General features: G+C 38.9%; 1 protein-coding gene across 2 annotated transcripts in view; it reads left to right on the forward strand.

Annotated features, from left to right (window-relative positions):
• PTPN2 (protein tyrosine phosphatase non-receptor type 2) overlaps positions 1-3,385 on the forward strand; it is an 84,974-nt gene extending 81,589 nt beyond the window's left edge. For both annotated transcript variants that reach the window (XM_019433879.2, XM_019433880.2), the window contains one exon: positions 3,016-3,385. Coding sequence is in view for 1 of the 2 variants with exons in the window: in XM_019433880.2 (XP_019289425.1) it covers positions 3,016-3,037 (22 nt within the window). In the remaining variant the exon portion in view is untranslated. The remainder of the gene's footprint in view (positions 1-3,015) is intronic.
• Positions 3,386-26,386: the final 23,001 nt, after the last annotated feature.

Here is a 26,386-nt window from a genome sequence, read left to right on the forward strand (position 1 = left end):
TTTAGCCATCTCATTTTTCCCTCATCAGCAAGCATTTTCTCAATATTTACCACATTCAGATTGCTCCAGCAACAGCAATTCTGCACAAGTGCTTTTCCTCAGCATTCTTCAGAGAAATAGCCATTAAATTTTGGAAACTTCTTTGGGGAAAATGTTTTCCTCACTGTCATTTATTCCATCACAGGGCATTGCCAAGTGGAAGCAGTGACTCAGATGAGAAGCTTTTACTTGGTATGAAAGGCTTCGTCTTTATCAGTAACAACCTGACAGTGAAAAATTTTAAAGAGCTCTGACCGTCTCTGGGTAGTCCACTGGGAGACTGCAAAGTTCAATCTTTTGAACTCCTTCTATTTTGGTTTCATAATGTAGAGCGGAATATAGGAATTACAGGATATAGTGGCGATATTACAGAGTCTACTTTAGTACTGTGGTTTTTCATTAGGTAGTATTAATATATGTGTATGTGTATATGTATATATATGTATATATATATATACATATATATATAGTACCTGTTATATACATAGTGTATTATATATAGTATATATTATATACATAGTATTTATAGTATATAAGAGTTGCATGGAAGGTTTTTTTCTTTATAGAGACCATTTTTTAAAAGCATCAATTCTTTATTGTTGCTCTAATTTGACATAGATTTTTGTAGACGTGATGGTGTCGGTATTTCAAATTACCACTATAAAAAAAACCGAAGTTATTTTGAGTTTGGTGAATTCAGGAAAGGGAGACTAGATATGTTTGTTTTCTCTATAAGGCAATGCTTTCTTTGCTCACCTTTACAAAAGGTTTTGTGATTCTTTTCAGTAAAAAATAGTGTGAATATCTGGTGGCAAAAAATACTTCGGATGCAGCTTGACTTTCTGTTACTTCAGGTATGGAGCCAGCTTGGGAAGATCATGCTCAGTCTGTAAATCTGGCCCTGTTCCAGAATGACACTGGACAGTGTGCACAGGCGCTTTCTCCACAGAAAGCTTGCAGCACGCACGGCTAATTCCACTTGATTTGTTTGAACCCATTTTACCTTTGACTTGTTAAAGCAGCAAGAAGTGATTCAAGTGAACATATTTTTTCCTAAAATAAAGCCCGTCTTCTCAGTCCTGCAAACAAATACATTCTTTTAAAATAGTTAACACTGCCAATGATTCCATCTGACTTTTCCTATCCCCCAGAATAATATTTACAAAGAAAAAAATGAATTTTTAAAAATGCTGTCAAATTCTTTTAGTCGTTACAAGTAATAGTTTGCCATTGGTAGGTGAATCTTTAACACTGCTGGGGAAGACGGCAATGTGTTATTGGACACCTGCAGTTCTGCCAGTCAGCTTAACTGCATAATCTAAATTTAACCTGCCTAACACCTCTTCTACATACATTACCCTATTTTAAGATAACAAAAGTAAGTCAGAGGCGAATAAGTAACTTGCCCACAGTTGCACAGCTAGTACATGACAGCTGAAACTCAGACTCCTGTCTGTGAAATTCCAGTAGCTCCACACCTCACTCTGCTTCTATTATGACTTTGTTTTTTATGGAATATTCAAATACTTAAGTGGAAAGAATTAGACAACCACTTGTTAAAAAACAAAGTAACCCTCTTCTTGTTTTTTGAGTGAAACAAATCGAAGTTTTTCCCTCCAAACATTTTTGTGAAAACAGGTTGAACTGCCACTGAACCAGAGAAATACTGGAACACCAGAATATTCTCTAAAGCAAACCATTATTTCATTCACTTTGATTGAGTGGATTAAATTGCTTTGTTTTGATGGGCAGATTTTCTCAATGCATGGGAAATAAATATGTTTTTTACAGCAATCAGAGTCCGTAAGAAGCACTTTTCCTTACTATGTCTGCTTTGGTTGAGGGCTCAGCAGAACCCAGCAGTAAGCATCCGTAGTAGGTTTTGTGACTCACAGACACCTAATGAGAATGTTTCTTGGTGACTTGACATTTCTCTGTGCTGGACAATCAAGAGAAATGGGGTATTCAGAAGACCAGGTGCTTGGTATTGTTATTCTTCAGTAGGAAGAGTCGGTCATTAGGAAAAAAGCCCAGTTTGTAGTATTTGAAAGTTTTTGACTAAACGTTATGGGAGAATGTGTGGGTATGGTTTATATTCCTATTTATACATATGGAGACAATAATAAGTATGTATTTAGATTTGGGGGTTTTTTGTGTGTGTCATAGCGAAGGAAGTCAGGGGAAGAATGGAAATAACATTTACCTCCAGAGTTCAGTTACTTGCAAATATTGTGAAATACCATCAAAAACTGCCCTTAAAATAGTTATTTCATCTGTCTGTTGCTTGTTTAAACTCTCATTAATCTTTACTTTTTGACATTAAAATACAATATGTCAATTATTTTATGTCTGTGTTTTCTTTTATATTGGTAGTAACCTAAATGATGTCACTTCGGTTCTGTATTGCTATAATCATTAGTGTTATCCTTCAGGACAAAAAAGCATGCTGCTAACAGTCCGTGACTTAAAGATATAAGCCAACTTTATGTTCAGACCTTACGTTCATAATATTTTTAGCAGTATGATACAGTGGAGGTCCAAATTGGATTAGACTTTTGCATTGAATTCCAAAGTATTGGTAAGTCTAGCACATACCATATAATCTTGCTAAACTGTTGTGGGTACATTTTTTTTAAACCCGTCTGTCTGTCAGTATTTCACATGGAGGTCATTTCTTGAGTAATGCAGGATGACCTGAGAAATTCATAGTTAGTAATTCTTGATAAAGCCGTATGAGTTACGGTGCTTTAACATGAGTCTCCCTCACACCACCAATTCTGTTTGAAAATCGAGCACATAAGCAGATTTACCAAGATAACAGTGAAGCACTTAGTGTGGTTGAATGTGATACGTTAGAATGTTTTTTAGTTGCTTTTTTAGTTCATTGTTAGTCCTTTTATGTTTGTGTGTGTCTATGTATGTCTGTGTGTTTGGTAAATCTGAATTGAATAGATGACTTCTTATTTTATGTTTTAGGCCAAGATTGACAGACACCTAAATATTCATGACTTGAGAATATTCTGCAGCTATAAATTTTGAACCATTGATGTGCAAAGCAAGACCTGAAGCCCACTCCGGAAACTAAAGTGAGGCTTGATAAACCTGTAGATTGCCTCACATTTGTCTGTTTACAGAGTAAACTTTACATCCAGGGAAAGAAGAGCACCACCAGCAGAAGACTTTGCAGAACCCTCTAATTTGATGTATTGTTAAGTTTTTTTAATGTGTGTATGAAATGTAGAAAGATGTAAAAGAAATAAATTAGGAGAGACTACTTTGTATTGTACTGCCATTCCTACTGTATTTTTATACTTTTTGGCAGCATTAAATATTTTTATTAAATAGACTATGTTGGTTTGTGTGCCTTATCTTAGGATAGCACTGCTTTAGATAATGAATGTTTCCTTAAGAGTTTACTCTCACTTTTTTATAACTCATAATCGACGTTTAAATTGAAATCGGTTCAAAATGTTGGTCACTTGCTTTTAAAAATTTTCTTTAGTTACCTCTCAAGTAGTCTTCCTGTCAGAATAGGTTAGATGAAAGCACAGAAGAAAAGTTATAATACTCCTTTTGTTACTTGGAAAAAATATTAATATGGATTATGGTATTAAATTATTTTTAAGTAAGTGTAGCAACTCAATGCAGTTTTTAAAATCATTGTGTTACTCTTGTGTTGGATGTTGTGTGTTCCTCAAACACTTCCTGTTATAAAAAGACCAAGGGTTCCCTCTTGAGTGAGAAGCTTTTGGCTTCTTTACCATCGAATTTCCCAACCAGGCGATGTGTTTGGGCTGTGTGTGCAGTCAGTTGTCAGGTTATTGGTGATATTCTTCTTGTCTAGACACACACAAGCCTGTGTGTCATGTGAGTATCACCTTAACAGTATAACAAACTCATAATTGGTTTTGTTTTGCCAACTGTGAAATTTTTATAATACTGTTTATTGAATACATCTGTTTCATCTTTTAAAAATGTAATGACTCTCCTTATGTTCATTTTGCCTTGCTTTCCAGTGTTTCTGGTTTATTTTGGGAGTAAGCAAATTCTTGATCCCTAGTAAATCTTTCATAAAGAATGCATGAAAAATTCATTATACCATAAAGTAGTGCAGGAGGATAATCCTCCTTTTTAAAAAAATACTTATTTTGAGAGAGAGCACGCACGCCTGTGTGCGAGCTGGGGAGGGGATGAGAGGGAGAGAGAGAATCCCAAGCAGGCTCTGCACTGACATCGAGGAGTCGGATGCTTAGCCGGCTGAGCCACCCAGGATAATCCATCTTTTGTGTCAACGAAGTTCTTGAAGGTCATCCACACTCAACTAACTACTTCTATTTCCTCATTACCCGTATACTCTTTACCCCAAGAGTGTCTTTGTCTTGTATCACTACAGAAATGCCTCAGAAAAGTCATCTTAGCTCGTATTATAGCCAAATATAGTTAACTCTTCAATTCTTACCTTATATGACTTCTTGACAGCAATATTAAGAACTCCTTCTTTGAAACTTTCTCCTTAGACTCAACGAGACCTCTCTGCTTTCTTTACCTGTCTTTCTGCCTGACTCTTGTTTTATTGTGGTAAGAACACTTAACATGAGATCTACCCTCTTAACAAATTTCTAAGTGTAAATTATGTTGACTGTAGTTACAATGTTTGATAGATCTCTAGAGCTTTTTCATTTTGCTTAACTGAAGTTTTATGCTTGTTGAATATAATTCCCACTTCCTCCTGGCCCCCAACCCCCACCACTGGCAATCACCATTCCACTCTTTGATACTATGAATTAGACTATTTTAGGTACTTTATGTAGTGGAGTCATGCAGTATTTGGTTTTCTGTGACTAGCTTGTTTTACTTAGCATAATGCTCTCAAGGTTTATCCATGTTTTTGCATACTGCAGAATTTCCCTTTATAAGGCTGAATAGTATTCCATTGTATATATACAGTTCACCCTTGAACAACATGGATTAGGAGTGCTAACCCCCACAGGAAAATCTGTTTATAACTTTTGACTCCCCCAGAACCTAATTACTAAAAGCCTACTGTTGACTGGAAGGTTTACCAATAACATAAACAGTTAACACATATCTCGCACTTGTGTTCTGTACTACTCATACAATAAAGTAAGCTAGAGAAAAGAAAATGTTAGAATCATAAGGAAAATACATTTCAAGTACTATACTATATTGTTACCATGAGTTTATGTTCTGTGTAAGATGAAATTGTCTGTCAGAACCTGTATCAGTATTGTCTTACATGATTCAAAAAACTGTAGATGTGATACATATTACTAACACTAGATGAAAAATGAAAAGATAATGTGGAAAAGAAATTAATGTTTCTTTATAGGAATAATGATTTCATGTGTTGATAACAAGCAGCAATATGATTGCGTTATGGTAACCTAATGTGATCAGTACAGTTATTTCACAGTGGCTTGGTGTAATCAATATGATTGTTGCAAGATAGCCTAACATTACAGAAATGAATGAACTGTTATAAAATTTTTATGGCATATTGCATTAGAGTCATATTCATAATACAGTATTAGAAACATTAACATTTGATGTATCTCGGCAACACAGTCCATTTGTGAGTTTTTTCAAATTGTTGCAAATCTCCAAAAAATATTTGTAATATATTTTGAAGAATATCCACTAATACGTGGATCCACACAGTTCAAACCTGTGTTGTTCAAGAGTCACCTGTATATGCCACATTTTCTTTATCCATTCATCTGTTGATGGACTATTGGGTTGTTTCCACATCTTGACTGTCATGAATAGTGAGTGCTGCAGTGAACATGGGAGGGCTAATATTTCCTCAAAACCTTGATTTCAGTTCTTTTGGATAGATACCCAGGAGTGGGATTGCTGGATCACATGGTAGTTGGATTTTTAATTTTTGAAGGAACCTCCATTCTCCATAGCAGCTGCACCATTTTGCATTCTCACTGTCAGAGCACAAGGGTTCTAATTTCTCCACATTTTCAACACATTTTGTCTTGTTTTTGATAATACCATTCTGACAGGTATAAGGTGATATCGTGTGTGTGTGTGTGTGTATGTTTGCATTTCCCTGATGATTAGTGGAGTTGAGCATTTTTTCTTACACCTGTGGGTCATGCATATGTCTTCTGTGGAGAAATGTCTATTCTTTGCCTTTCAACTGGTTTGTTAGTTTTTTCTGATATTGTAGGCGTTCCTTATATATTTTGGAGACTACCCTTTATCAGGTACATGGTTTGCAAATATTTTCTCTCATTTAGTAGGTTGTCTTTTCATTCTGTTTCTCTTCTGACTCTAGGACTCCATCTTTGGGCCTTGGATTTTAATTTTAACACACTTAACCTTGAATGATCTCATCTTTGCCCAAGTCTTTATCTGATTCCTCTGTGCTGATTATATGCAACTTCTTCCACTCCTGCTCCAATGTCAGCTCTGAGTTATAAACCATGTACCCAATTCCATAAATGGTAATGGCATAAATTTCTTAAACTCCAATACTGAATGCTACCTTCCTCCTGTATTTTCTAGTTCATTTGGTGCCACCCACCAGAAACTGGAGATTCATTGTAAGTTCCTCTACTTAGGCTCTACATCCAGTCGGTCACAAAGTTCTGTTAATTTTTCTTTAAACTTTCATTACAGATGGGGAACACAGCAGTAGACTCTCGTGCCTCCTGTGGCATGCCTGTTTGTGCCAATCCAGTCTGCACAGCCTCCCCGAGTGACTTAAAGATCTGAGTGTCACCCTTCTTAAGATGATCTAATGGCACCTTAGAAAAATTTGCCTTCATTTTAAATCCCAAGGCCCCAGCATGCTGCGTACACCACTTCATCTTTTGGCTGTTTCCTATCCTCCTTTTTTTGTTGTTTTTTGTTTTTCCCCAGTTTTACTGAAAAATAATTGACACGCATCACTCTGTAAGTGTAAGGTGTACCGCATGATGGTTTGATTTGCATATATTGTGAAATGATCCCTAAGTAGGTTTAGTTAATATCCACCTTCTCATATAGATACAATAAACAAAATAAATTTTCCTTGTGCTGAAAACTCAGGATCTACTCTCTCAACAACTTTCATACGTATCACACAACAGTGTTAAGTCTAGTCATCATGTTGTACATTACATCCCTAATACATGTGACTGGAAATTTGTGCCTTTTCTCACTTCTCCCTCCCCACACCATCCACCTCTAGTAACCACAAGTTGGGTCTCTTTTTCTCTGAGTTTGCTGTTTGGTTTACACGTGTAAGTGGACTCCACATATTAAGTGACATTGTACAGTATTTGGGTTTTCTCTACTTCTCTCACTTAGCAAAATGCCTTCAAGGTCCATCCATGCCACGAACGGTAGGATTTCCTGTTACTGTTTTTTTTGTTTTGTTTTGTTTCTATGAATGAATAATATTCCACACATACCACATCATTCTTATCCATTCTTCCATTGGTGAACACTTAGGTTTCCATGTTTTAGTTATTGTAAATAATGCTATGAATATGGGAGTGCAGATGCCTTTTTGAGTTAGTGTTTATTTTTGGATATATCCCCCCAGCAGTGAAATTGCTAGATGACAAGTAGTTCTATTGTTAATTTTTTGAGGAGCCTCCATAATGTTTTCCATAGTGGCTGCACCAATTTACATTCCCACCAAGAGTGCACCAGGGTTCCCTTTCTCCACGTCCATCCTCTTGTCTCTTTGGTCATGGCCATTCTAACAAGCATGAGGTGATACCGCAGTGGTTTTAATTTGCATTTCCTTAGTGACTTGCGATGAGTATCTTCATGTACCTGTTGGTCATTTGTATATCTTCTTTGGAAAAATGTTCAGGTCCTTTGTCCATTTTTTAATTGGATTATTTGGATTCTTTTGCTGTTGAGGTGTGTGAGTTCTTTATATAGCTTGGATATTAACCCTTTATCAGATACATAGTTTGCAAATCTTTTTCCCACTTTGTAGATGGTCTTTTCAGTTGGCTGATGATTTCTTTTGCTGTGCAGAAGCTTTTTAGTTTGATGCAGTCCCACCTGTTTATTTTTGCTTTTGTTGCTTATGCTTTAGGCGTGCCTGCCTGTTCTTAATGGGCACCCTAAGCAGGTGCTATGCCAAACTATTTGGAATTAGTGGAATATTCCTTGCTCATTCATTTGTTGAATGAATATTTATTGAACGCTTATGTGGTAAGCACTGTACTAGGGCTTTCGTATTCAGTGATCGGGGGAGAACATGGTTGTGGTCGACTACAGTCTTGTGGGAGAGCTAAACAGTAAGCATGTAAATAAGCAAATATGCAGTTAAAACTAGTGTTAAAGTGCCATGATGAACAGAGGTACCTACTTAGATGTGGAGAAGAGGGCTTTTCAGACTTGGGAAATCAGAAGCAGAGTTATTATTCAGGGATGCTGGCACATTCTGTTACTCTCCTTGGATAAGGATAGGGCCTCACAAGAAGTTTGGCTCAAGAACTGGAGAGACCAATTTGTGATGGCATTAGGTTAAAGAAAAGTGCTCAGATTGCTCCTGTCTGTTCTTTGGAATGGCAGTAGAAGCCCCCAGTTTGGAGAGAGCAGTGGCAAGGCAACAATCAAAGCTGTCAGACCTGATGAGACACTGCCCTGTGGTCTTTGAGACTCACAGGCACATAACTCCTGAGGGTTCTGGCGTTTAAGGGAAGCTCCTCTAAAATAAACTATATCTGCCACTGCCCTGTGGTGATCACCTTACTTTTGATAAAAGTTTATCTTAATTGAATCGGAAATTTAATGTAACCTGCTGGGTCTTTGGAGGGGTCTCTGCCCAGCAGTTCTTAACCCACTTGAAATGCTGCAGCTACTGTCAAAATGAGATTGATGTGAAAACCCCACCACCACGATTGTACTTTGGATGGCATTTTCAGAAACCCAAGAAGTGAGCAGCGACTTGACTCTTCCCAGGTGGAGACCTGATGGTATGTGGCATGAGACATGTGGGTGGTTGAGGGACTCATTAAGAGCAAACCATACAGCAAAATTCACCCACTGATGAGTACTTCAGATTGCCTGGCCCAGTGAACAGCTTAAGGAAACCGAGATAACAGCAAGGCAGCCCAGCGCACAGCACAATTCCAAGCTTCTCGTGATCGAGGCTGTAGGAATACTTAAGGTCCCACCGCCAAAAGTTGATCAGTCAGTGGGATCAGAGAGGTCCCAGGGACACCCCCTCTGACTGCCATGCAGTGGCATTCCAAGCAGAAATTGAATAACTACCATTTTAGGTGTGGAGGAGAGAATGAAGCTGAGAAATGTGGTAACTTTTCATGTCTTGTGGGGAGAAATGTGCCGTGGGGTACAGAAGGAAATTGCAAGGAGGGGAAAAGAAATCAGATTCCTTTAGTAATTACATTGACCTGTGTGAATCAGTCTTGCTGTTGTTACAGGTAAGATTGGAAAGATCTGTCCTAAGCTCTGTAAGTTGTGCATGTTAAAAGAGCGAGCCAAAAAAAAAAAAAAAGATTATTAAAACAAGGAATAAAAACTAATATTATGCCTGAAAAATAACAGCTTCTAAGTAGAAAACTAAAAATTCTTTAAAAAAATTTTTTTAATGTTTATTTTTGAGAGAGAGAGAGAGAGTGCACAAGCAAGGGAGGGGCAGAGAGAGAGAGGGGAACAGAGGATCCAAAGTGGCTGAGCTCTGACAACAGTGAGCTGGATCCGGGGCTTGAACTCATTAACCATGAGATTAGGACCTGAGCTGAAGTCAGATGCTTAACTGACTGAGCCGTCCATGAGTCCCTGAAAATTAAATATTCTTAATTCAAATGACTGTAAGATGATTCCATTTAAGTGTTAAATCTGATTTCAGTCTAGTTCTATGTAGAACTTATGGCAGGGATGGGGACCTTTACTCCTTACCAAATATTCTGTTTACTCTTCGAATTTCCGTTCCCCGGCCCCACCCCTGCAGCTGCATTGGGCATGTGACTAGTTCTGACTGTGAGATGTGAAAAAGAAGTGAGGTGGGGAAAGCCCACGTGCAATTCTCCCAGCCCTTCCCCTGCCCAGGCAACTGAGGCCAGGTGTTCTGATAGTTTAGTTAAAAGATGGCAGAAACTGCAAGCCTGAGTCCCTAAAAGTGATAATATCAAACGGAATTCCTTGCCTTCAGGGGACGTGTAATGAGAGTGAGAAATGAACTGTAATGTTAAGCCACTGATACTTTGAGATTGCTTTTTATCCATAACATAGACAAGTTAGATAGAAAAGGATGGTAATAAACTAGAAGTGTTGGGGTTGGAAAGCAAGGTGCATATTTTGCGTTTTATGGAAACTTTGCTTGAGTCCAGGGCTTTTAATCTGAGGAAGAGATGAATAAAACATTGTTGTAATGCAGTCCAGAGATTCTACTTTATTTTAACTTAGATTTTAGTTAACATACTGTGCAACATTTGTTTCAGAAATAGAATTCAGTGATTCATCACTACAACACCCAGTGCTCATCACAGCAAGTGCCCTCTTTAGTACCCATCACCCATCTACCCCATCACCCACCCACCTCCCTCTGTCAACCCTCAGTTTGTTCTCTGTCATTAAGAGTCTCTTGTGGTTTGCTTCCCTCTCCCCTTTCCCCCCGCCCAATTCTACTACTTTCTACCAAACATTTATATTGATCTATTCAAACTGAGTGAATTCTACAATTAAGTTTTTATCTGTCACCTAGATTTAAAATGCAGAGCTGGACTTCTTTCTACAGAGAGATAGAAATTTTAAAAGATATATTAAGTGTGGCTATATACAGACTATTACAGATATGGAAGAATGTTATGGACCCTGTGGAGCAAAGAGGAAATCATTTGTCTTGGAGGAGGACAAATTATTGGTGTTCATTGGTAAGAATGTGTAAAGTTGGGGTAAAGGAAAAACGAGTACCTGGTGAAGGGAACAAACCAAAGCACTGGAGGAAATGGAACTAGAGGGGCCATGGCACCTCTTAGAGGTTAGGAGAGAGGAGCAGGTGCAGAGAGAGCCCTTGTGACCAGGGAGGCTCACTGAGCCTTGGGAGACCATCATCCCGGAGCACCCAGCCAAGCCATGCTGCCATTTCTAGCCTTGGAAGCAGCTTACAGTGCCTGTCTAGGCACTGACAGTGGGCTGAAAGAGCCATGACAGCAGGAAGTAAAATGAGATGGGGGATAATGCAATCCCCTGCTGCCAAGTGAGGAGAAATGGAATCAGGTTTGGATGTGTTACTTCTCAGAATAATGAGCTTCCAGATGGAGTTGTCAGCTGCTCCCTGAGAGGAGACCAAATTCTCATAACCTCACCCCTTCTCACCCCAAATGGCCAGTGGCCATTTGTGGAGGTGACAGTAGAATGGATTTGGCCTGTCCCATTATCCATAACAGCCCCAATGCAGTTAGTTCACCTGGAACATGGAAATCCCTCAGGGTCACAAAGTATACCAGTTAAATATTGTGGCTAGTATGCACAGATTGGATAAAAGAATGGCCTTTATAGGATAGAAATTCAAGCTCATGTAGTTCAGGACTGGTTGGGCAACTCAGGGAGCCACATGCTATCTGTTTCTCTACTCCACCATGCATGGGTCTTATTCTCAATGTTATCTGAAGTCCAAGATAGCTGCTGGAACTCCAGTTATCACATTCACATTCCAGGAGAGCAATAGCCCCCCTGGCTCAGCTTCCGTTAAGCAGGCTCTCCTGAAGTTGGCATTCCACTCTCACCTCCTTTGCCAAAATTTGTCCACATGCACGCACTTAGTTGCAAGGAAGTCTAAATATTTCAGCTGGGTATATTGCTGCTCTGTATAAATGGGAGTTCAGCCACCCACACACAACCTAGTATAGGCATTAAAAATAAATCCATTGCCCTTTTCTGCTGACATCCAAGCAGGAAGCTGAATGCCTGGTAAATGTGTTTGGTTTGGGGAACAATCACTCAGTGCGTTTCTGGGTCCATGTAGCACAGGACACAGTGTCTTTACATTTCACCTGTAGTGCTCAAGTAATAATTCTAGAATGCAACATTGGAAGAATGGACATGGCACCATTTTGTCCATGTAAGGCTTCATGTTTCTGTATTGAGTTTTCTATGACCTGTACTTTCTCTAATAGAAACTTCAAGGATACCACTACTCCAGCCAGGATTGGGTGCAGGGTATGGTATGTATGGAAGAATGGATGATAAACATAACAATGCAATAATATTATCAAAATGTGCCAGTGTCTTTTATGAATTGGTACTTGTAGGACCCAGACATCATTTTTGTAAGCTATATGAGTCAAAAGAAATTATTCCCACTGAATTTTTTTATGTTACTAAAGTATCTTGAGCAATTCTTAATATTAATTTGCTTGTGTTTGGGATATTCACTTCCACACTCACAACTTTGTGGATGTTTCTGTCCTTGGCAACCTCCAAACTGGAGCTGTACAGAGAGGGAGATTCTAGGAAATGTTGTTCTTTGTCTGATGCAGTAGACCTGCCATATGGCCCCATTCCAATTGTCTGCATCCTTTCTAGTCAGTTAACTCGTGTTAACACAAGAGATCCTGGGAGGCAATTCAATCCATGTTGTAATTCAGCCGTGCTTAGGTTAGACTTGGGTGTGCTTTTCAGAAATCTTAGCCTTCCCTAGGGGACCTGGGTGGCTCATTTTGTTAAGTGTCTGACTCTCGATATCGGCTCAAGTCATGATCTCACAGTTCATGATATCAAGCACCACATCTGCTCTATCAGCGCAGAGCCTTCTTGGGATTCTCTCTCTCTCTCTCTCTCTCTCTCTCTCTCTCTCTCTCTCTCTCTCTCTCAAATAAGTAAGCATTAAAAAAGTAGAAGAAGAAAAGAAAAAGAAACCTTAGCCTTCCCTGTGGTTAGGGTTTTGTTTTGAGCAGCCATAGAAATGTTCAGATTCCTTGTGTGGACTTTGAGCTGGGAATTTAAAGCCTTAAGATTCTTATTCTCTTTCTTCCCAAGTTCTCCAGCACACTTAGAAACAAACCAATAGCTTTATTATAGTGTTTATTTTTACTAATGTCATCTGTGGCAGCAAGTGCTTGGTCATCTAGAGCCTTGCCTTTTCTAGGTATCTATCTGAATTCGTGTATCTACAAATGATAATTTGAGTAAACTGTTTTGCCAGAGCATGCCACAGACTGTCAGTGTCCCTGTTACCACTGGAAATAGAGTCATTAATATCCTTAAATCTAATTAGACCAGACAACCAAATTCAGAAAGCCCAGAATCAATTGAGAGAATTCAGCTTTAAGATTCCATTCTTTGGGGCACCTGGGTGACTCAGTTGGTTAAGCAACTGACTGGCTCAGGTCATGATCTCAGTTTGTGAGTCGAGCCTGGCGTCAGGCTCTGTGCTGACAGCTCGGAGCCTGGAGCCTGCTTCAGATTCTGTGTCTCCCTTTCTCTCTGCCCCTCCCCTGCTCACACCCTGTCTCTCTCTCTCAAAAGTAAATAAACATTTTTAAAAATTTTAAAAACAAGATTCTATTCCTCTGGAAGCACCCCACTTCCAGTACCAGATTCTGTTATCAGTCAGGGATCAATTCGAGAAGCAGAACCACTGGGAGGTATGGGTATATGTAGGCATAAATGAAACTATCAAGGGATTTGGCCTCTTGTACCTTGGGGAAGCCAGTTAAACAGGCTCTTTAAAGCTGTTGTCTCAGCACCTGCAGCTAAAACCTGAGGTTCACGGGTGGGCCATGGTTATAAAATGTTATAAAGTGTGGAAAGCAAGGACAAGTGGGAACTCAGAAGCACAAGCTGGACCCGTGAAGGTGGGCTGGAAGCTGTGACAGCTCTGTCAGCCTCTAGTGGTATGGGTGTCCTGCAGGAGAAGCTGGTGCCATTTGTCACAAAGCTGACATCCAACCATGACCCAGAGCTTGGTTCAGGGAAGGTGAACAGTGCAGCCCACTGCTTTCCCATACCCGCAAGTTGAGCCCACTAGTAGGTGGCAATGTGTACAAGCCACATAATGCCTACTGCTTCAAGTCTACCCTCCAAATCTCCCGTAAGTCTCTTATGGCCACCTTAACTGGAAGTGTACAGGGAGGTGAATTCTGGGAAATGTAGTTCAGCCTAGCAAAATTGGACATATTCCAAAGCCACCACATTGCTAATATTTGTATACTAGGATTAGATATCACAAAGGATTTCTGGAACCAGATCAGCAAAACTGCTGAAATAGACCACTCTCTAGAGAGAATGGAAAGAACTTATTCTGAATCCTTCCTTGCAATGGTATTTACCATCAAGTTCTTCCCCAAACTGCTAACACTGGCATTATGAATTTGCAAGTCGTGCTGCCTTCAATTAAAGCTAATCCAATTCTGGGGGGAAGGAATAGTATTCTGGTGTGCGGTACAGTTTGTCTTAGTGACTCTCCTGTTAAATAGTCCTTGCCCTAATGGTCCTGGAATCTGCAGGGAAAGAAGATATTCAGCTTTTAATGGTCTAGTAACTGGCCCCTATCTTGGGTTTCCCAGAAACCAAATCTAAAAGACTTGTAAACTAGAAAAACTGCAGATAGGTAGGTCAGGGATATATAAAGGTGTATGCACACACACACGCACACATGCACATATACATGCATAAACCACATCCACATAATTGGTTTTGTTGTTAGGACACATTTCACAGGTCACAACTTAGGTTTAGAGAACTGTTAATATTTTCCTGTAACTGAACCTAATTTTTCCTTGAGTGTTCGATCTGCTTGATAAGCAGAAGAGCAAAGTACTCTCTTTCAGGTAAATGTGGTCAGTGGAGGCAGGTGAAGGTGCAAACCCGAGGTTCTATCCCTCCTTCTCTCTGCAGAGGCATCCAAGTTCTCACCTGCATCTTGGCACAGAGGGTGGGGAAGGGTGGGACTGTGGTCCTGGCACATCTCCTGCATGGGCTTCGGTTTGTGCAGCCTGGGGCGCATTGTCTGGAACCACAGTCCTGAGGCCCCTGCAGCCCTCTTTCAGCCTTTCAGGAAGCTTGAGGATGGGGAGGGAGGCTCAGGGGGCCACCTCCTACTGCTGCCTGTTACATCTGCTCTGCTGCCATGTCCTGTGATACCAGGGACATCTGGGGGGCTGGCAGTCCCCCAGGCTGTACCCTGAAAAGAGGGCCCAGGCCTCTTATCTCTCAGACTCTCTCTGGGGTTTCTATTGTCCCTTGCCCATAGTATTGCAAAACAAGCCACAGATGGTTGGCAGAAAAGCCAACAGACATTTATTTTCTCGCAGTTTTGGAGGATAGCTCATGATCAAGGTGCCCACAAATTCACTTTCTGGCTAGAACTCTCTTGGTGACATGGAGACTTCTGCCTTCTATTTGTGTCCTCACATGACCTTTTCTTGGGCGCCCGTGCATAGATAGAGCAAGCTGTCCGGAATCTCCCTCTTTTTGCAAAGACACCAGCCCTGTTGGATTAGGGCCCCACTCTAATGACCTCGTCTAACCTTAAGTACCTCCTTAAAGGCCCTGTATCCAAAAACAGTCACATTGGAGTTAGGGCTTCAACATGTGAATTTGGGGAGGGGGGCACAATTCAGTCCGCAACACCCCATTCTTGGCTCTAATGGGATGCAGGGTGTCTCCTGGGAGACAAATGTTTTCTCCTAGAACATTTTATCTCTTTTTGAAGACATTTGAATGTATAAACTCTGCTTTAATCCCTTTGGGTTCTTAGCATTTTGGCACTCAAACCTCTATTCCTTTCTCAAAAGCCTGACTCCTTTCTAGATGTCTGGGAATATTTCCTATCTTAACTTTGGAGAAGGTTACACAGAAGTTGACATATTTAAAAATTAACCAAACTGTAAAGTTCAGATTTGTGTACTTCACTATCGGTAGGTTACTACTCGATTTTATTTTATTTTTTTAAAGAAGCCCAACTCTTATTAGCAAAACATTTGCTTTCATGATGACTCTGTGGGTTTCAGGAGCCTACATAACCTAGATTTTAAGTCCAACATTAAGCACGGGCCCTCTCTTGTTGTATTCCTCTCAGGACAATCCTTCCTGAGACTGAAGTTGGGTTTGGATATGTCTGACTGAAAGGGGAGAAGGTCACCTTGTGACTTGCAGAAGGATGGGAAGGGCGGGAGGGGGGGCGTCAGTTCATATCTACATAGCAGTAGCAGTGTCTTTGGTTGGATCCACCAAGAAAAAAACTCAAATAGCACGACGGAAGAACTAGCAGCCTGAGAAGGTAGGGGTGAAATACAGCTTTTGGTACTGTTACATATATATTTTTTAAGCATATTAATATTTATATTTTAAATATATACTTATATTTCTATTTTACCACGGCCATGTATTGCATAAAAAGTAACATCTGCACCATTAAATAATACTTCAAAAGATCTGCTAAAAATGACATGGAAGATGTCCACGACATATTGTGAATTCAAAAGAGAAAATTCAATAACAGTGGGTGTAGTAAGAGTATCATGTTGCTTGCTCGCACACACACAGCTGGAAAGAATCACTCCAAAATGTAAGCCTGGGGACTAAGATAGAATTGGGCTTTATCCCTTTTGTTTCTACACATCTTTTCTGTTTGAAATTTTTGCAGCTAGCCTGTGTTACTTTTATAATGACAACTTCTTCCTGACCAAAATATTTTGCTGGTGGGAGTAATTCTGGGTTTGACCTTTTTCTATTAAATATGTGAAATTTCATGAAGAATTTTAAGCTACATTTTAGTGGCTGATTCAGACCCTTTACACTGAGGGGAACTCCAGTTGGGAAGTAACGCATGGGAGGTGATACCAAAAAGCTAAAGCATGCATTCACAGAGAACATGCCTTGTAGTCACTCAGGTTGCAACTGGAGCCAAACTGGGAATTCAGTTCAGATTTCCCTTCTTTAAGGAAGTCTGTAGGGTCCTTCCCCCTGACCCCACCCATTTTCAAGAAATTTGAAGCAGTAGAAGTTTTAGACCGGATTATTTTAAAGACTTGGCTAGGGTGTAAAGATAATGAGAGGAAAGGGACAGCAGTGGTAACTCTGATAAAATACCATTTCACAGAAATATTTTTATACCAGATATACGCTGTGGTGGCAGACACAGGCATTTAAAAGGAAAACTAATAAAATCTTTGTAGGATGTCAAGCAGATTTTTCAAAGGAAAGATATTATCTATCCTGATGCCTTGCCTCAGAATTATTGACACTGAGGCTGTTTCTTAACATTTCATGGTGTTTTATTTTTTCATTATTCTTTCTCATTGGTATCAATCTATATTTGTGCATTTGGAGGCCTGGTCTTTCTATACTGCACTAATAGGTTTCTGATATCTTTTATTGTTTTGGTGATGTGACATTGGGCTAGAGATTTATATGCTGCAACCAAGGTGATGCTTCTTTCCATCTTCAGGGAGAGCACAGAGGACAGAGAAGGGCAGCCACATGCTATTACCAGCTGCATCTGCACAGGGTGGATCTGGGGGGACACAAAAGGACAATGTGCAATTCGTTTTACCAACACACATTCTTGAGTACAGTGCTATCAGAAAGAAGAATGATCTGGTATCTTCTGTTCTTTTGTAATTTAATATAATTTTTGTAGCTTATTAAAAAGACCAATAATAACATCTCTAGCTCCATCTAAATTTGAGGAGGAAATTAGCATACCCCCCCAAAAAAGAGCTATAAACTATTTTTTAGCTTAGATGAAGTTGCGAGACAGTTTTACAGAGCTTCCAAGCACAGAAGAAAAGGTTTTCCTTGATGGAAAGATGACAGTCCTAATCTTCTATGAATATCAACTGCATATCATCTCCTGACTTCTCCTGACTTCAAATACCATTTTCATTTAAAAAATGTTTTTTAATGTTTATTTATTTTTGAGAGAGAGAGAGAGCATGCAAGCAGTGGGGGAGAAGAGAGAGAGGAAGACCTAGAATCTGAAGCAGGCTTCAGGCTCCGAGCTGTCTGCACAGAGCCTGACATGGGGCTTGAACCCACAAATCATAAGTGAGATCATGACCTGAACCAAAGTCTGACGCTTAACCGACTGAGCCACCCAGAAGCCCCTCATTTCTTTTTCTTAACTAATTGCTCTGGCTAGAACGTCCACTACTTTATTAAATAGAAGTGGTGAAAGTTAATGTGCTTGCCTTGTGCCTGCTCTTAGAGAAAAAGATTTTAGTCTTTTATTATTGAGTATGATGTTTGCTGTGGGTTTTTCATATATGGCTTTTATTAATTGAGGTATTTTCCTTCTATTCTTAGTTTGTTGAGTATTTTAGTCATGAGAGGGTGCTGAATTTTGTTAAATGCTTTTACTGCGTCAATTGAGATGATCGTGTGGTTTTTGTTCTTTGTTCTGCTAATATGATGTATTACATCGATTGATTTTCTTATGTTGAACCATCCTTACGTTCCAAGAAAGAAAATCCTATTTTTCATGGTATATAATCCTTTTAATATGTTGCTGAATTCTGTTTGCTATTTTGTATTTTGTTGAGGATTTTCATAACATTTTCATCAATGTTCATAAGGGATATTGGTCTTTAGGTTTTTTTGGAGTGTGTTTTCTGGCTTCAGTGCAGGATAATGCTTACTTCATAGAATGAATTAGGAAGTTGTTCCCTTCTGTTTAATTTTTTGTAAAAGTTAGAGAAAGACTGAAGTTAGTTCTTCTTTAATGTTTGGTAAAATTCACCAGTGAAGCCATTAAATCCAGGGTTTGTTTTTGTTTGTTTGTTTGTTTGTTTGTTTGTTTGTTTCGTGTGTTTTTTTCTAATTAGGAGATTCGTAATTACTGATTCTATCTCCTTACTAGTTACACATCTATTTCTATTAAGATTTTCTATCTCCTCGGATTTAGTCTGACAGGTTTTGTCATTTCACCTAGGTTAAACAATTTGATGGCATACAATTGTTCATAGTACTCTCTTATAATCCCTTTTATTTTTTAGAATTGGCATTAATGTCCCCACTTTCTTTTCTTACTTTAGTGATTTGAGTCTTCTTTTCTTAGTCCATCTAGCTAAAGGTTTGTCAATTTTGTTGATCTTTTAGAAGAACCAATGTGCAGTTTCACTGATTTTCTCAGTTGTTTTTATTCTCAACTTTGTTTATCTCTGCTCGAATCTTTATTATTTCCTTCTTTCTTCTGGTAGCTTTTGGTTTAATTTTCTTTGTCTATTACCTGAATACATTTGCTCATTTGAGATCTTTCTTCTTTTTTAATGCAAGCATTCAGAGCAATAAATTTCCCCCTTGGCACTGCTTTCATTGTGTCCCATTAGTTGTGACATGTTATGTTATGTTTTCATTTATTTCTATTTACTTTCTAAATTCTCTTGTGATGTATTCTTTGATCTATTGGTTGTTTAAAATGTGTTGTTTAAATTCCACAATTTGTGAACTTTCCAATTTCCTTCCTGTAATTGATTTCTAACTTTATCCCACTGTGATCAGACAAGATACTATGTATATTATCTGTCTTTTTAAATCCATTGAGACTTAATTTGTGACACAACAAATGATCTATCCTGGAAAATGTCTGATGTGCCCTTGAGATGAATATGTATTCTGTTGTTCTTGTTGGATAGAGTGTTCTGCATATGTCTGTTAGACCTAGTTGTTTTACTGTGTTAAGTCCTCTGTTTTCTTATTTCATGTCTGGTTGTTCTATCCATTGAGAATGGAATATTGAAGTTTACAACAATTATTTTAGAACTGTGTATTTTTGCCTTCAAATATTAATTTTTGTTTCACCTATTTTGATGGTCTGTCATTAAGTCTGTAATTGTTTATAATTGTTTTATCTTCTTGCTGTATTGAAGCTTTAATCAATGTATAATGTCCTTTGTCTCTTGTAAGCTTTTAAAATTTAAAGTCTATGCTGTCTGATATTAGTATAGCCACCCCTGCTGTCTTTTAATTATTACTTACTTGGAATATCTTTTTCCATTCTTTCACCTACAACTTATTTGTATTTTTGGATCTAAAGTATCTCTTATAGGGGCACCTGGGTGGCTCAGTCAGTTAAGCATCTGACTTTGCCTCAGGTCATGATTTGATTGTGAGTTTGAGTCCCACATCAGGTGAGCTCAAGCTCTGCTTTGGGTGAGCACAAGCCCCACTTCGGGTAAACACGAGCCCTGCTTCAGGTGAACCCCACTTCTCTTTCTCTGTCTCTCTGTCTCTCTGTCTCTCTGTCTCTCTCTCTCTCTCTCTCTGACTCTTGTAGGATTCTCTCTCCTCTCTCTGCCCTTTGCTCACTTGCAGCTTCTCTCTCTCACTCAAGAAAAAATTAAAATAAAGTATATCTTGTAGACAGCCTATATTTAGATCATTCTGCCAATCTGTGTCTTTTGATTAGAGCATTTAACCCATTTATATTTAAAATATTTTTTTAAGTTTATTTATTTATTGAGAGAGAGAGAGAGAGAGAGAGAGCAGGGGAGGGACAGAGAGAGAGGGAGAGAGAGAGTCCTAAACAGGCTCCATGCTCTCAGCACAGAGTCTGATGCAGGGTTCAATCTCATGACTGCAAGATCACAACCTGAGTTGAAATCAAGAGTCCAATGCTCAACTGACTAAGCCACCCAGGCACGCCTAAATTAATTCTTGTGAAGAAGGTACTTACTTCTGTCATCGTGTCATTTGTTTTCTATATGTCATATAGGTTTTCATTGCTCATTTTCTGCATGACTGTCTTCTTTCATGTTTATTGATTTTTTAGTAGTAGAATGTTTTAATTTCCTTCTCTTGTGTGTGTGTGTGTGTGTGTGTGTGTGTGTGTGTGTGTTCTGTAGCTTTTTTTGTGGTCAATATTTCTTCCAAGGAATATCTGGTGGTAATGAATTCCCTCAGCTTGGTTTATCTAGGAATGTCTTCATTTCTCCCTCACTTTTGAAGGATAGTTTTACAAGACTATTTACAAGGATAGTATTACAAGACTTTGTTGACTTGTTGACTTTTTTTTTTCTTTTTAGTGCCTTATGTATATCAGTCCACTGTCTTCTGGCATCCAAAGTTTCTGATAAAAAAATCTACTGAAAATCTTATTAAGGGCCCTTTGTATGTGACAATTTGCTTCTCTCTTGCCACTTTCAAATTTGTTTTTTGCCTTTCAACGCTTTAATTATAATGTGTCTTGTGCATCTCTTTGAGTTCATCTTACTTGGAGTTTGTTGAGCTTCATGGATGTTTATATTCATGTCTTTCATCCAATTTAGGAAATTTTTGACAATTATTTCTTCAAATATTCCCACTGCCCTTTTCTCTCTCTTCTTCTGAGACTCCTGTAATGTGTGTGCTGTCCCACTTGATGGCATCCCACAAGTCCTTTAGGCTCTAGTCATTTTTCATCAATTTTTTTCTTTCTGTTACTCAGACCCAATAATTTTAATTTTCCAATCTTCAAATTCACTGATTGTTTCTTCTGCCTGCTCAAATATGTCTTTGAATCCTTCTAGTGAGTTCTTCATTTCAGTAACTGTGCTTTTCAGCTCCAGAATTTTTTTTTGTTTATTTTCTAGGCTTTCTATTTCTTCATTGATTATTTCCATTTTGTCCATATGTCATTTCCTTGATTTTCTCCACAACTTCCTCTAGTTTATTGGCTTCTTTAGGATAATTTTTTTAAGTTTACTTTTTTAAGTAATATCTACCCCAATGTGGGGCATGAACCCACAACCCTGAGATCAAGAATTCCACACTTTTCTGACTGAACCAACAAGATGCTCCTAAGATAATTGTTTTAAAGTCTTTGTATAGTAGATCTGCCATCAGCTCTTTCTAAGGGACAGTTTTGTCTGTTTATTTGTTTGTTTGTTTGTTTGTTTGTTTGTTTGTTTTGGCCATACTTTCTATATGCCTTGTCATTTTTTGTTGAACACTTGGACATTTGAGTCTAGTAATGATAATTCTGGATATCAGATTTTCCCCCTTTCCCCAGGGTTTTAATTTTCTTTCCATTATTTTCCTTTCCTCTTCCCCCTCTTCCTCCTCTTTCTTTTTTTCTCTCACTTTCTCCTTCCTCTTCTTCCTCCTCCTCCCCTTCTTCTTCTTCTTCTTCTTCTTCTTCTCCTCCTCCCCCTCTTCCCCCCTCCTCCTCCTTCTCTTCCTCCTTCTTCTTCCTCTTTGTTTATTATTATCAGCTCTCTATATATCAAGGACAAGACTGAAGTGTAAATTAGTGTCTTTTCAGGTCTATTCTGAGCCTGCATTTTCTCTTGGCACATAGTGACTTTCCAACTCCCCCCAAATATGAAGCTGCTTCTGATTGTCCTAGTCTTTAATGTCTGGCTCCCAAAAGTGAGAAAAGAATAAAACTGAAGCAGGGAAAATCCACTGGCCTATTAAATCACCTGAGTTTCACTTACAACAATAATGTTGTTGAGTGTGCATCAGAAAAAGCAATCATAGGGGCACCTGGGTGGCTCAGTCGATTAAGCATCTAACTTTGGTTCAGGTCATGATTTCATCGTTTGTGAGTTCAAGCCCCTCATAGGGCTCTCTGAGCACTCATAAATCAGAGCACAGATCATTGATATTTGGATTTTTTTTCACCCCCTTGGTTCCCACACACTCTGCAAGCTGCTCCTGGAACATGTGCATGGCTGCCTGCTACATGTTGGGGCATGAGTAGCTGTTATTGTGCTAAGAGCTGAAATTGACTGAAATTAAACACAATTTACCATTCAAGTCTTCCAGTGGAAGTTTCAAGCCTTCAATACGATCTAGAGTTCCAGAACAGTTACATCAGACATGTTTTACCAGTGCAATTGCTGTCTGCATAGGGAGAAAGATTCCTGGTGCTTCCTACTCCACCATCTTTCCAGAATCCTTTTCCCCTTCACTTAAAAAATGTTTATTTAGAGAGAGAGAGAGAGAGCGCAAAGGAGGGGCAGAGAGAGAGGGAGAGAATCCCAAGCAGGCTGCTTGCTATCAGTGCAGAGCCTGATGCAGGGCTCAATCTGATGAATTGTGAGATCATGACCCAAGCCAAAATCAAGAATTGGACGCTTAACCTACTGAGCCACCCAGGAACCCCTCCCCTTCACTTTTGAAGGATAATTTAACAGGTCACAGAATTCTAATAGGTAGACTTTTTTCTCTCAATACTTTAAATATTTCATTCCACCCTCTTCATGTTTGTGTGCTTTCTAAGGCGACATCATATGTAATTCTTATACTTGCTTCTTTATAAGTAAGGTGTTTTTCCTCCTCTGGGTTCTTTAAGGATTTTCTTTTTCTTTTTAAAGTTTATTTATTTATTTTGAGAGAGAGAGAGAGAGAGAGAGAAGAAGAGAGAGAGAAAGAGAGTGAGTAGGGGAGGGGCAGAGAGAGAGGAAGAGAGAGAATCCCAAGCAGGCTCTGCACTGACAGTGTGCAGCCGGATGTGGGGCTCGATCCCACAAACTGTGAGATCATGACCTGAGCCATAATCAAGAGTAGGACACTTAACTGACTGAGCCAACCAGGTGCCCCAGGGATCTTCTCTTTATCTTTGATTTTCTCTAGTTTGAAAATGATATGCCTAGGTATAGTGGGGGATTTTGTTCTTTTTTTTTTTATTTGTTTGGGCATTTGTCATACTTGGTGTTTTCTGAGATTCCTGGATCTATAGTTTGGTATCTAACATTAATTTGGGGGAAATTATTGCTTAAATTGTATTTTTCTGGTCCATTCTCTATTTTTTTCCTTCTGGTATTCCCATTATGCCTATGTTACACCTTTTCTAGTCATCCCACAGTTATTGGAAATTCTGTTCTGTTTTGTTGGGCTTTTTTTTTCCAGTCATTTTTTCTCTTTGCTTTTCAGTTTGGGAGGTTTCTATTGACATATTCATGAGCTTGGAGATTCTTCCCTCAGCAGTTTCTAGTCTACTAATGAGCTCATGAAAAGAATTCTTCATTTTGCTTACAGTGTTGTTGGTCTTTAGTTTCTTTTGGGGTTTTTCTTAGAATTTTCAACACTACTTATATTGCCCATCTGTTCTTGGATGCATTCTACTTTTTCCATTAGGGCCCTTATTATATTAATTACAGTTGGGTTTTTTTAATTATTATTTTAGAGAGTGTGGAAGAAGGGGCAGAGGGAGAGTGAGAGTGAGAGAATCTTAAGAATGGAGCCCAACACAGGACTCCATCCTACGATCCTTCATGACCTGAGCCAAAATCAAGAGCCAGACGCTCAACCAACTGGGCTACTCAGGCACCCCTAGAGTTGTTTTAAATTCCTAGTCTGATAATTCAAATATACTTGCCATATCTGCTTCTAATGCTTTCTTTGTCTCTTCAAATTGTTGTTTTAAATAATTTATTAAAAAATTAGCTAACATACAGTGTATACAGTGTAGTCCTGGCTTTGGGAGTAGATTCCCGTGATTCATCACTTTACATACAGCACCCAGTGCTCATCCCAACAAGTGCCCTCCTCAGTGCTTATTACACCTTTTCCCTGCCTCCCCACCCCCATCAACCCTCTTTGTTCTCTGCATTTAAGAGTCTCTTATGATTTGCCTCTCTCTGTTTGTAACTTATTTTTCCTTCCCTTCCTCTATGGTCTTCTGTTAGGTTTCTCAAATTCCACATATGAGTGAAAACATAGGATATCTGTATTTTTCTGACTGACTTATTTCATTTAGCCTAATACCCTCCAGTTCCATCCACATTGTTGCAAATGGCAACATTTCATCCTTTTTCATCACTGAGTAGTATTCCACATCTTCTTTATCCAGTCATCAGTCAATAGACCTTTGGGCTCTTTCCATAATTTGATTATTGTTGATAATGCTGCTATAAACTTCAAATTGTGTTTTTTGCCATCAATATGTCTTCTAATTTTTTCTTTATAGTAATATATGTGTACCAAGTAAAAATAACTGCTACCAGTAGGTCTTTAGTAATGTGGTGGTAAGGTGTGGGGAGAGGGAAAGCATTCTGTAGACTTATAATTGTTTCTCAGTCTTTTTTTTTTTTTAATGTTTAGTTTTGAAGGAGAAAGAGAGCATGAGTGGGGAGGGGCAGGGAGAGATGGAGACACAAAATCAGAAGCAGGCTCCAGGCTCTGAGCTGTTAGCACAGAGCCTGATGTGGGGCTCGAACTCACGAGATCATGCATGACTTGAGCCGACATCTGATGCTTAACAGACTGAGCCACGCAGGCGCCCCTGTGTCTCAGTCTTTAAATGGACTTATGTCCCTGGACTGATCTTCCCAAGTACTTCTTATTCCTACACCTCCACCTCTACCACTTTACCCAGAACTGGGTGGCTACAGTGGACTGAAATTGGATATTTCCTTTCTCCCAGGTAGTTTAAGCTCTGATAAAACCCCAGCAGCTTTGGCTCTGGCAAATAGTTTCTCCTGAGAACAGATTTTGTTAAGAAGAATGGAGTGCTCTGGTGAATTTAAAAATGATTACTTTTCCCTTCCCTCTGTTAGAAACAAGAAGATACTGGTAGAACTTCTGGAGGTAAAGCTAACAAAAGGCCCCTCCCTATGACTCCCCCTGAAGTGTTTAACTCTCAGACTAGCCCACAGTGAGCCTCCAGCAGGTTTTCAGTTATAATTGAGGTTTTCCTACCTTGGCATTTGTTCCGCCAGGGGTTTCTGCACTTGGGATTCTGTTTTGTTAACTTGTGATTCTCTTTATCTGCCTATTTTTGAGAGCAGAGGTTTGCAGTGTGACCCTACTTCTATGATGGATCTAAGAAGAGTTACTTTTTCAGTTTGTTCAACTTTTTACTTATTAGAACACAGTGACAACTTTCAAGCTCCTTACATGCTGGGCCAGAAATCATAAGTCCCTTTTGCTTTTTCCTCTTGAATATATTGTTAATTTTAGTGTCAATGATAAAATTGAGGAGGGAAAAACAAAGTTTTAAATGTTCCTTTACCTAAGTCCTTGACTGCTCCATGCCAATCTTATTTTTCCAGATTCCTTTAAAGAGATTGAACTACAGCTACTGCTAATGAAAGGTCATTGTCAGCTGAGAACTCTCGACTAAAAGGAGGCTTTCCAAAATTGGAGACAAGTGTGCATCAAAAGGGGCTTGGATTAAATAAACTGTTATATATGAATAATGGAATACTATATATTGACAAGGGACAGTGTTCATGACATATTGCTTAGTTATGAAGAATAACAAATTGTTCCAAAATTCATATGATATAATTCAATTTTTGTATAAACAAATAAGAAGCACACACATTCACTCATACTGAGAAACATAGAAGTCATTTTATATATTCCTGTTAAAGGTTTTCAAGGACAGACCTCAAAATGTTAGCAATGGTTTCCTGTATTGAGAGGAACTCATCAGGAGGGTGAGGTGAGGAAAGGTGGGAACATTGCTAATAAA

This window comes from Panthera pardus, unplaced genomic scaffold (assembly GCF_024362965.1).
Source record: "Panthera pardus isolate Hobbes unplaced genomic scaffold, ASM2436296v1 HiC_scaffold_15, whole genome shotgun sequence".
Classification (NCBI taxonomy): Eukaryota; Metazoa; Chordata; class Mammalia; order Carnivora; family Felidae; genus Panthera; species Panthera pardus.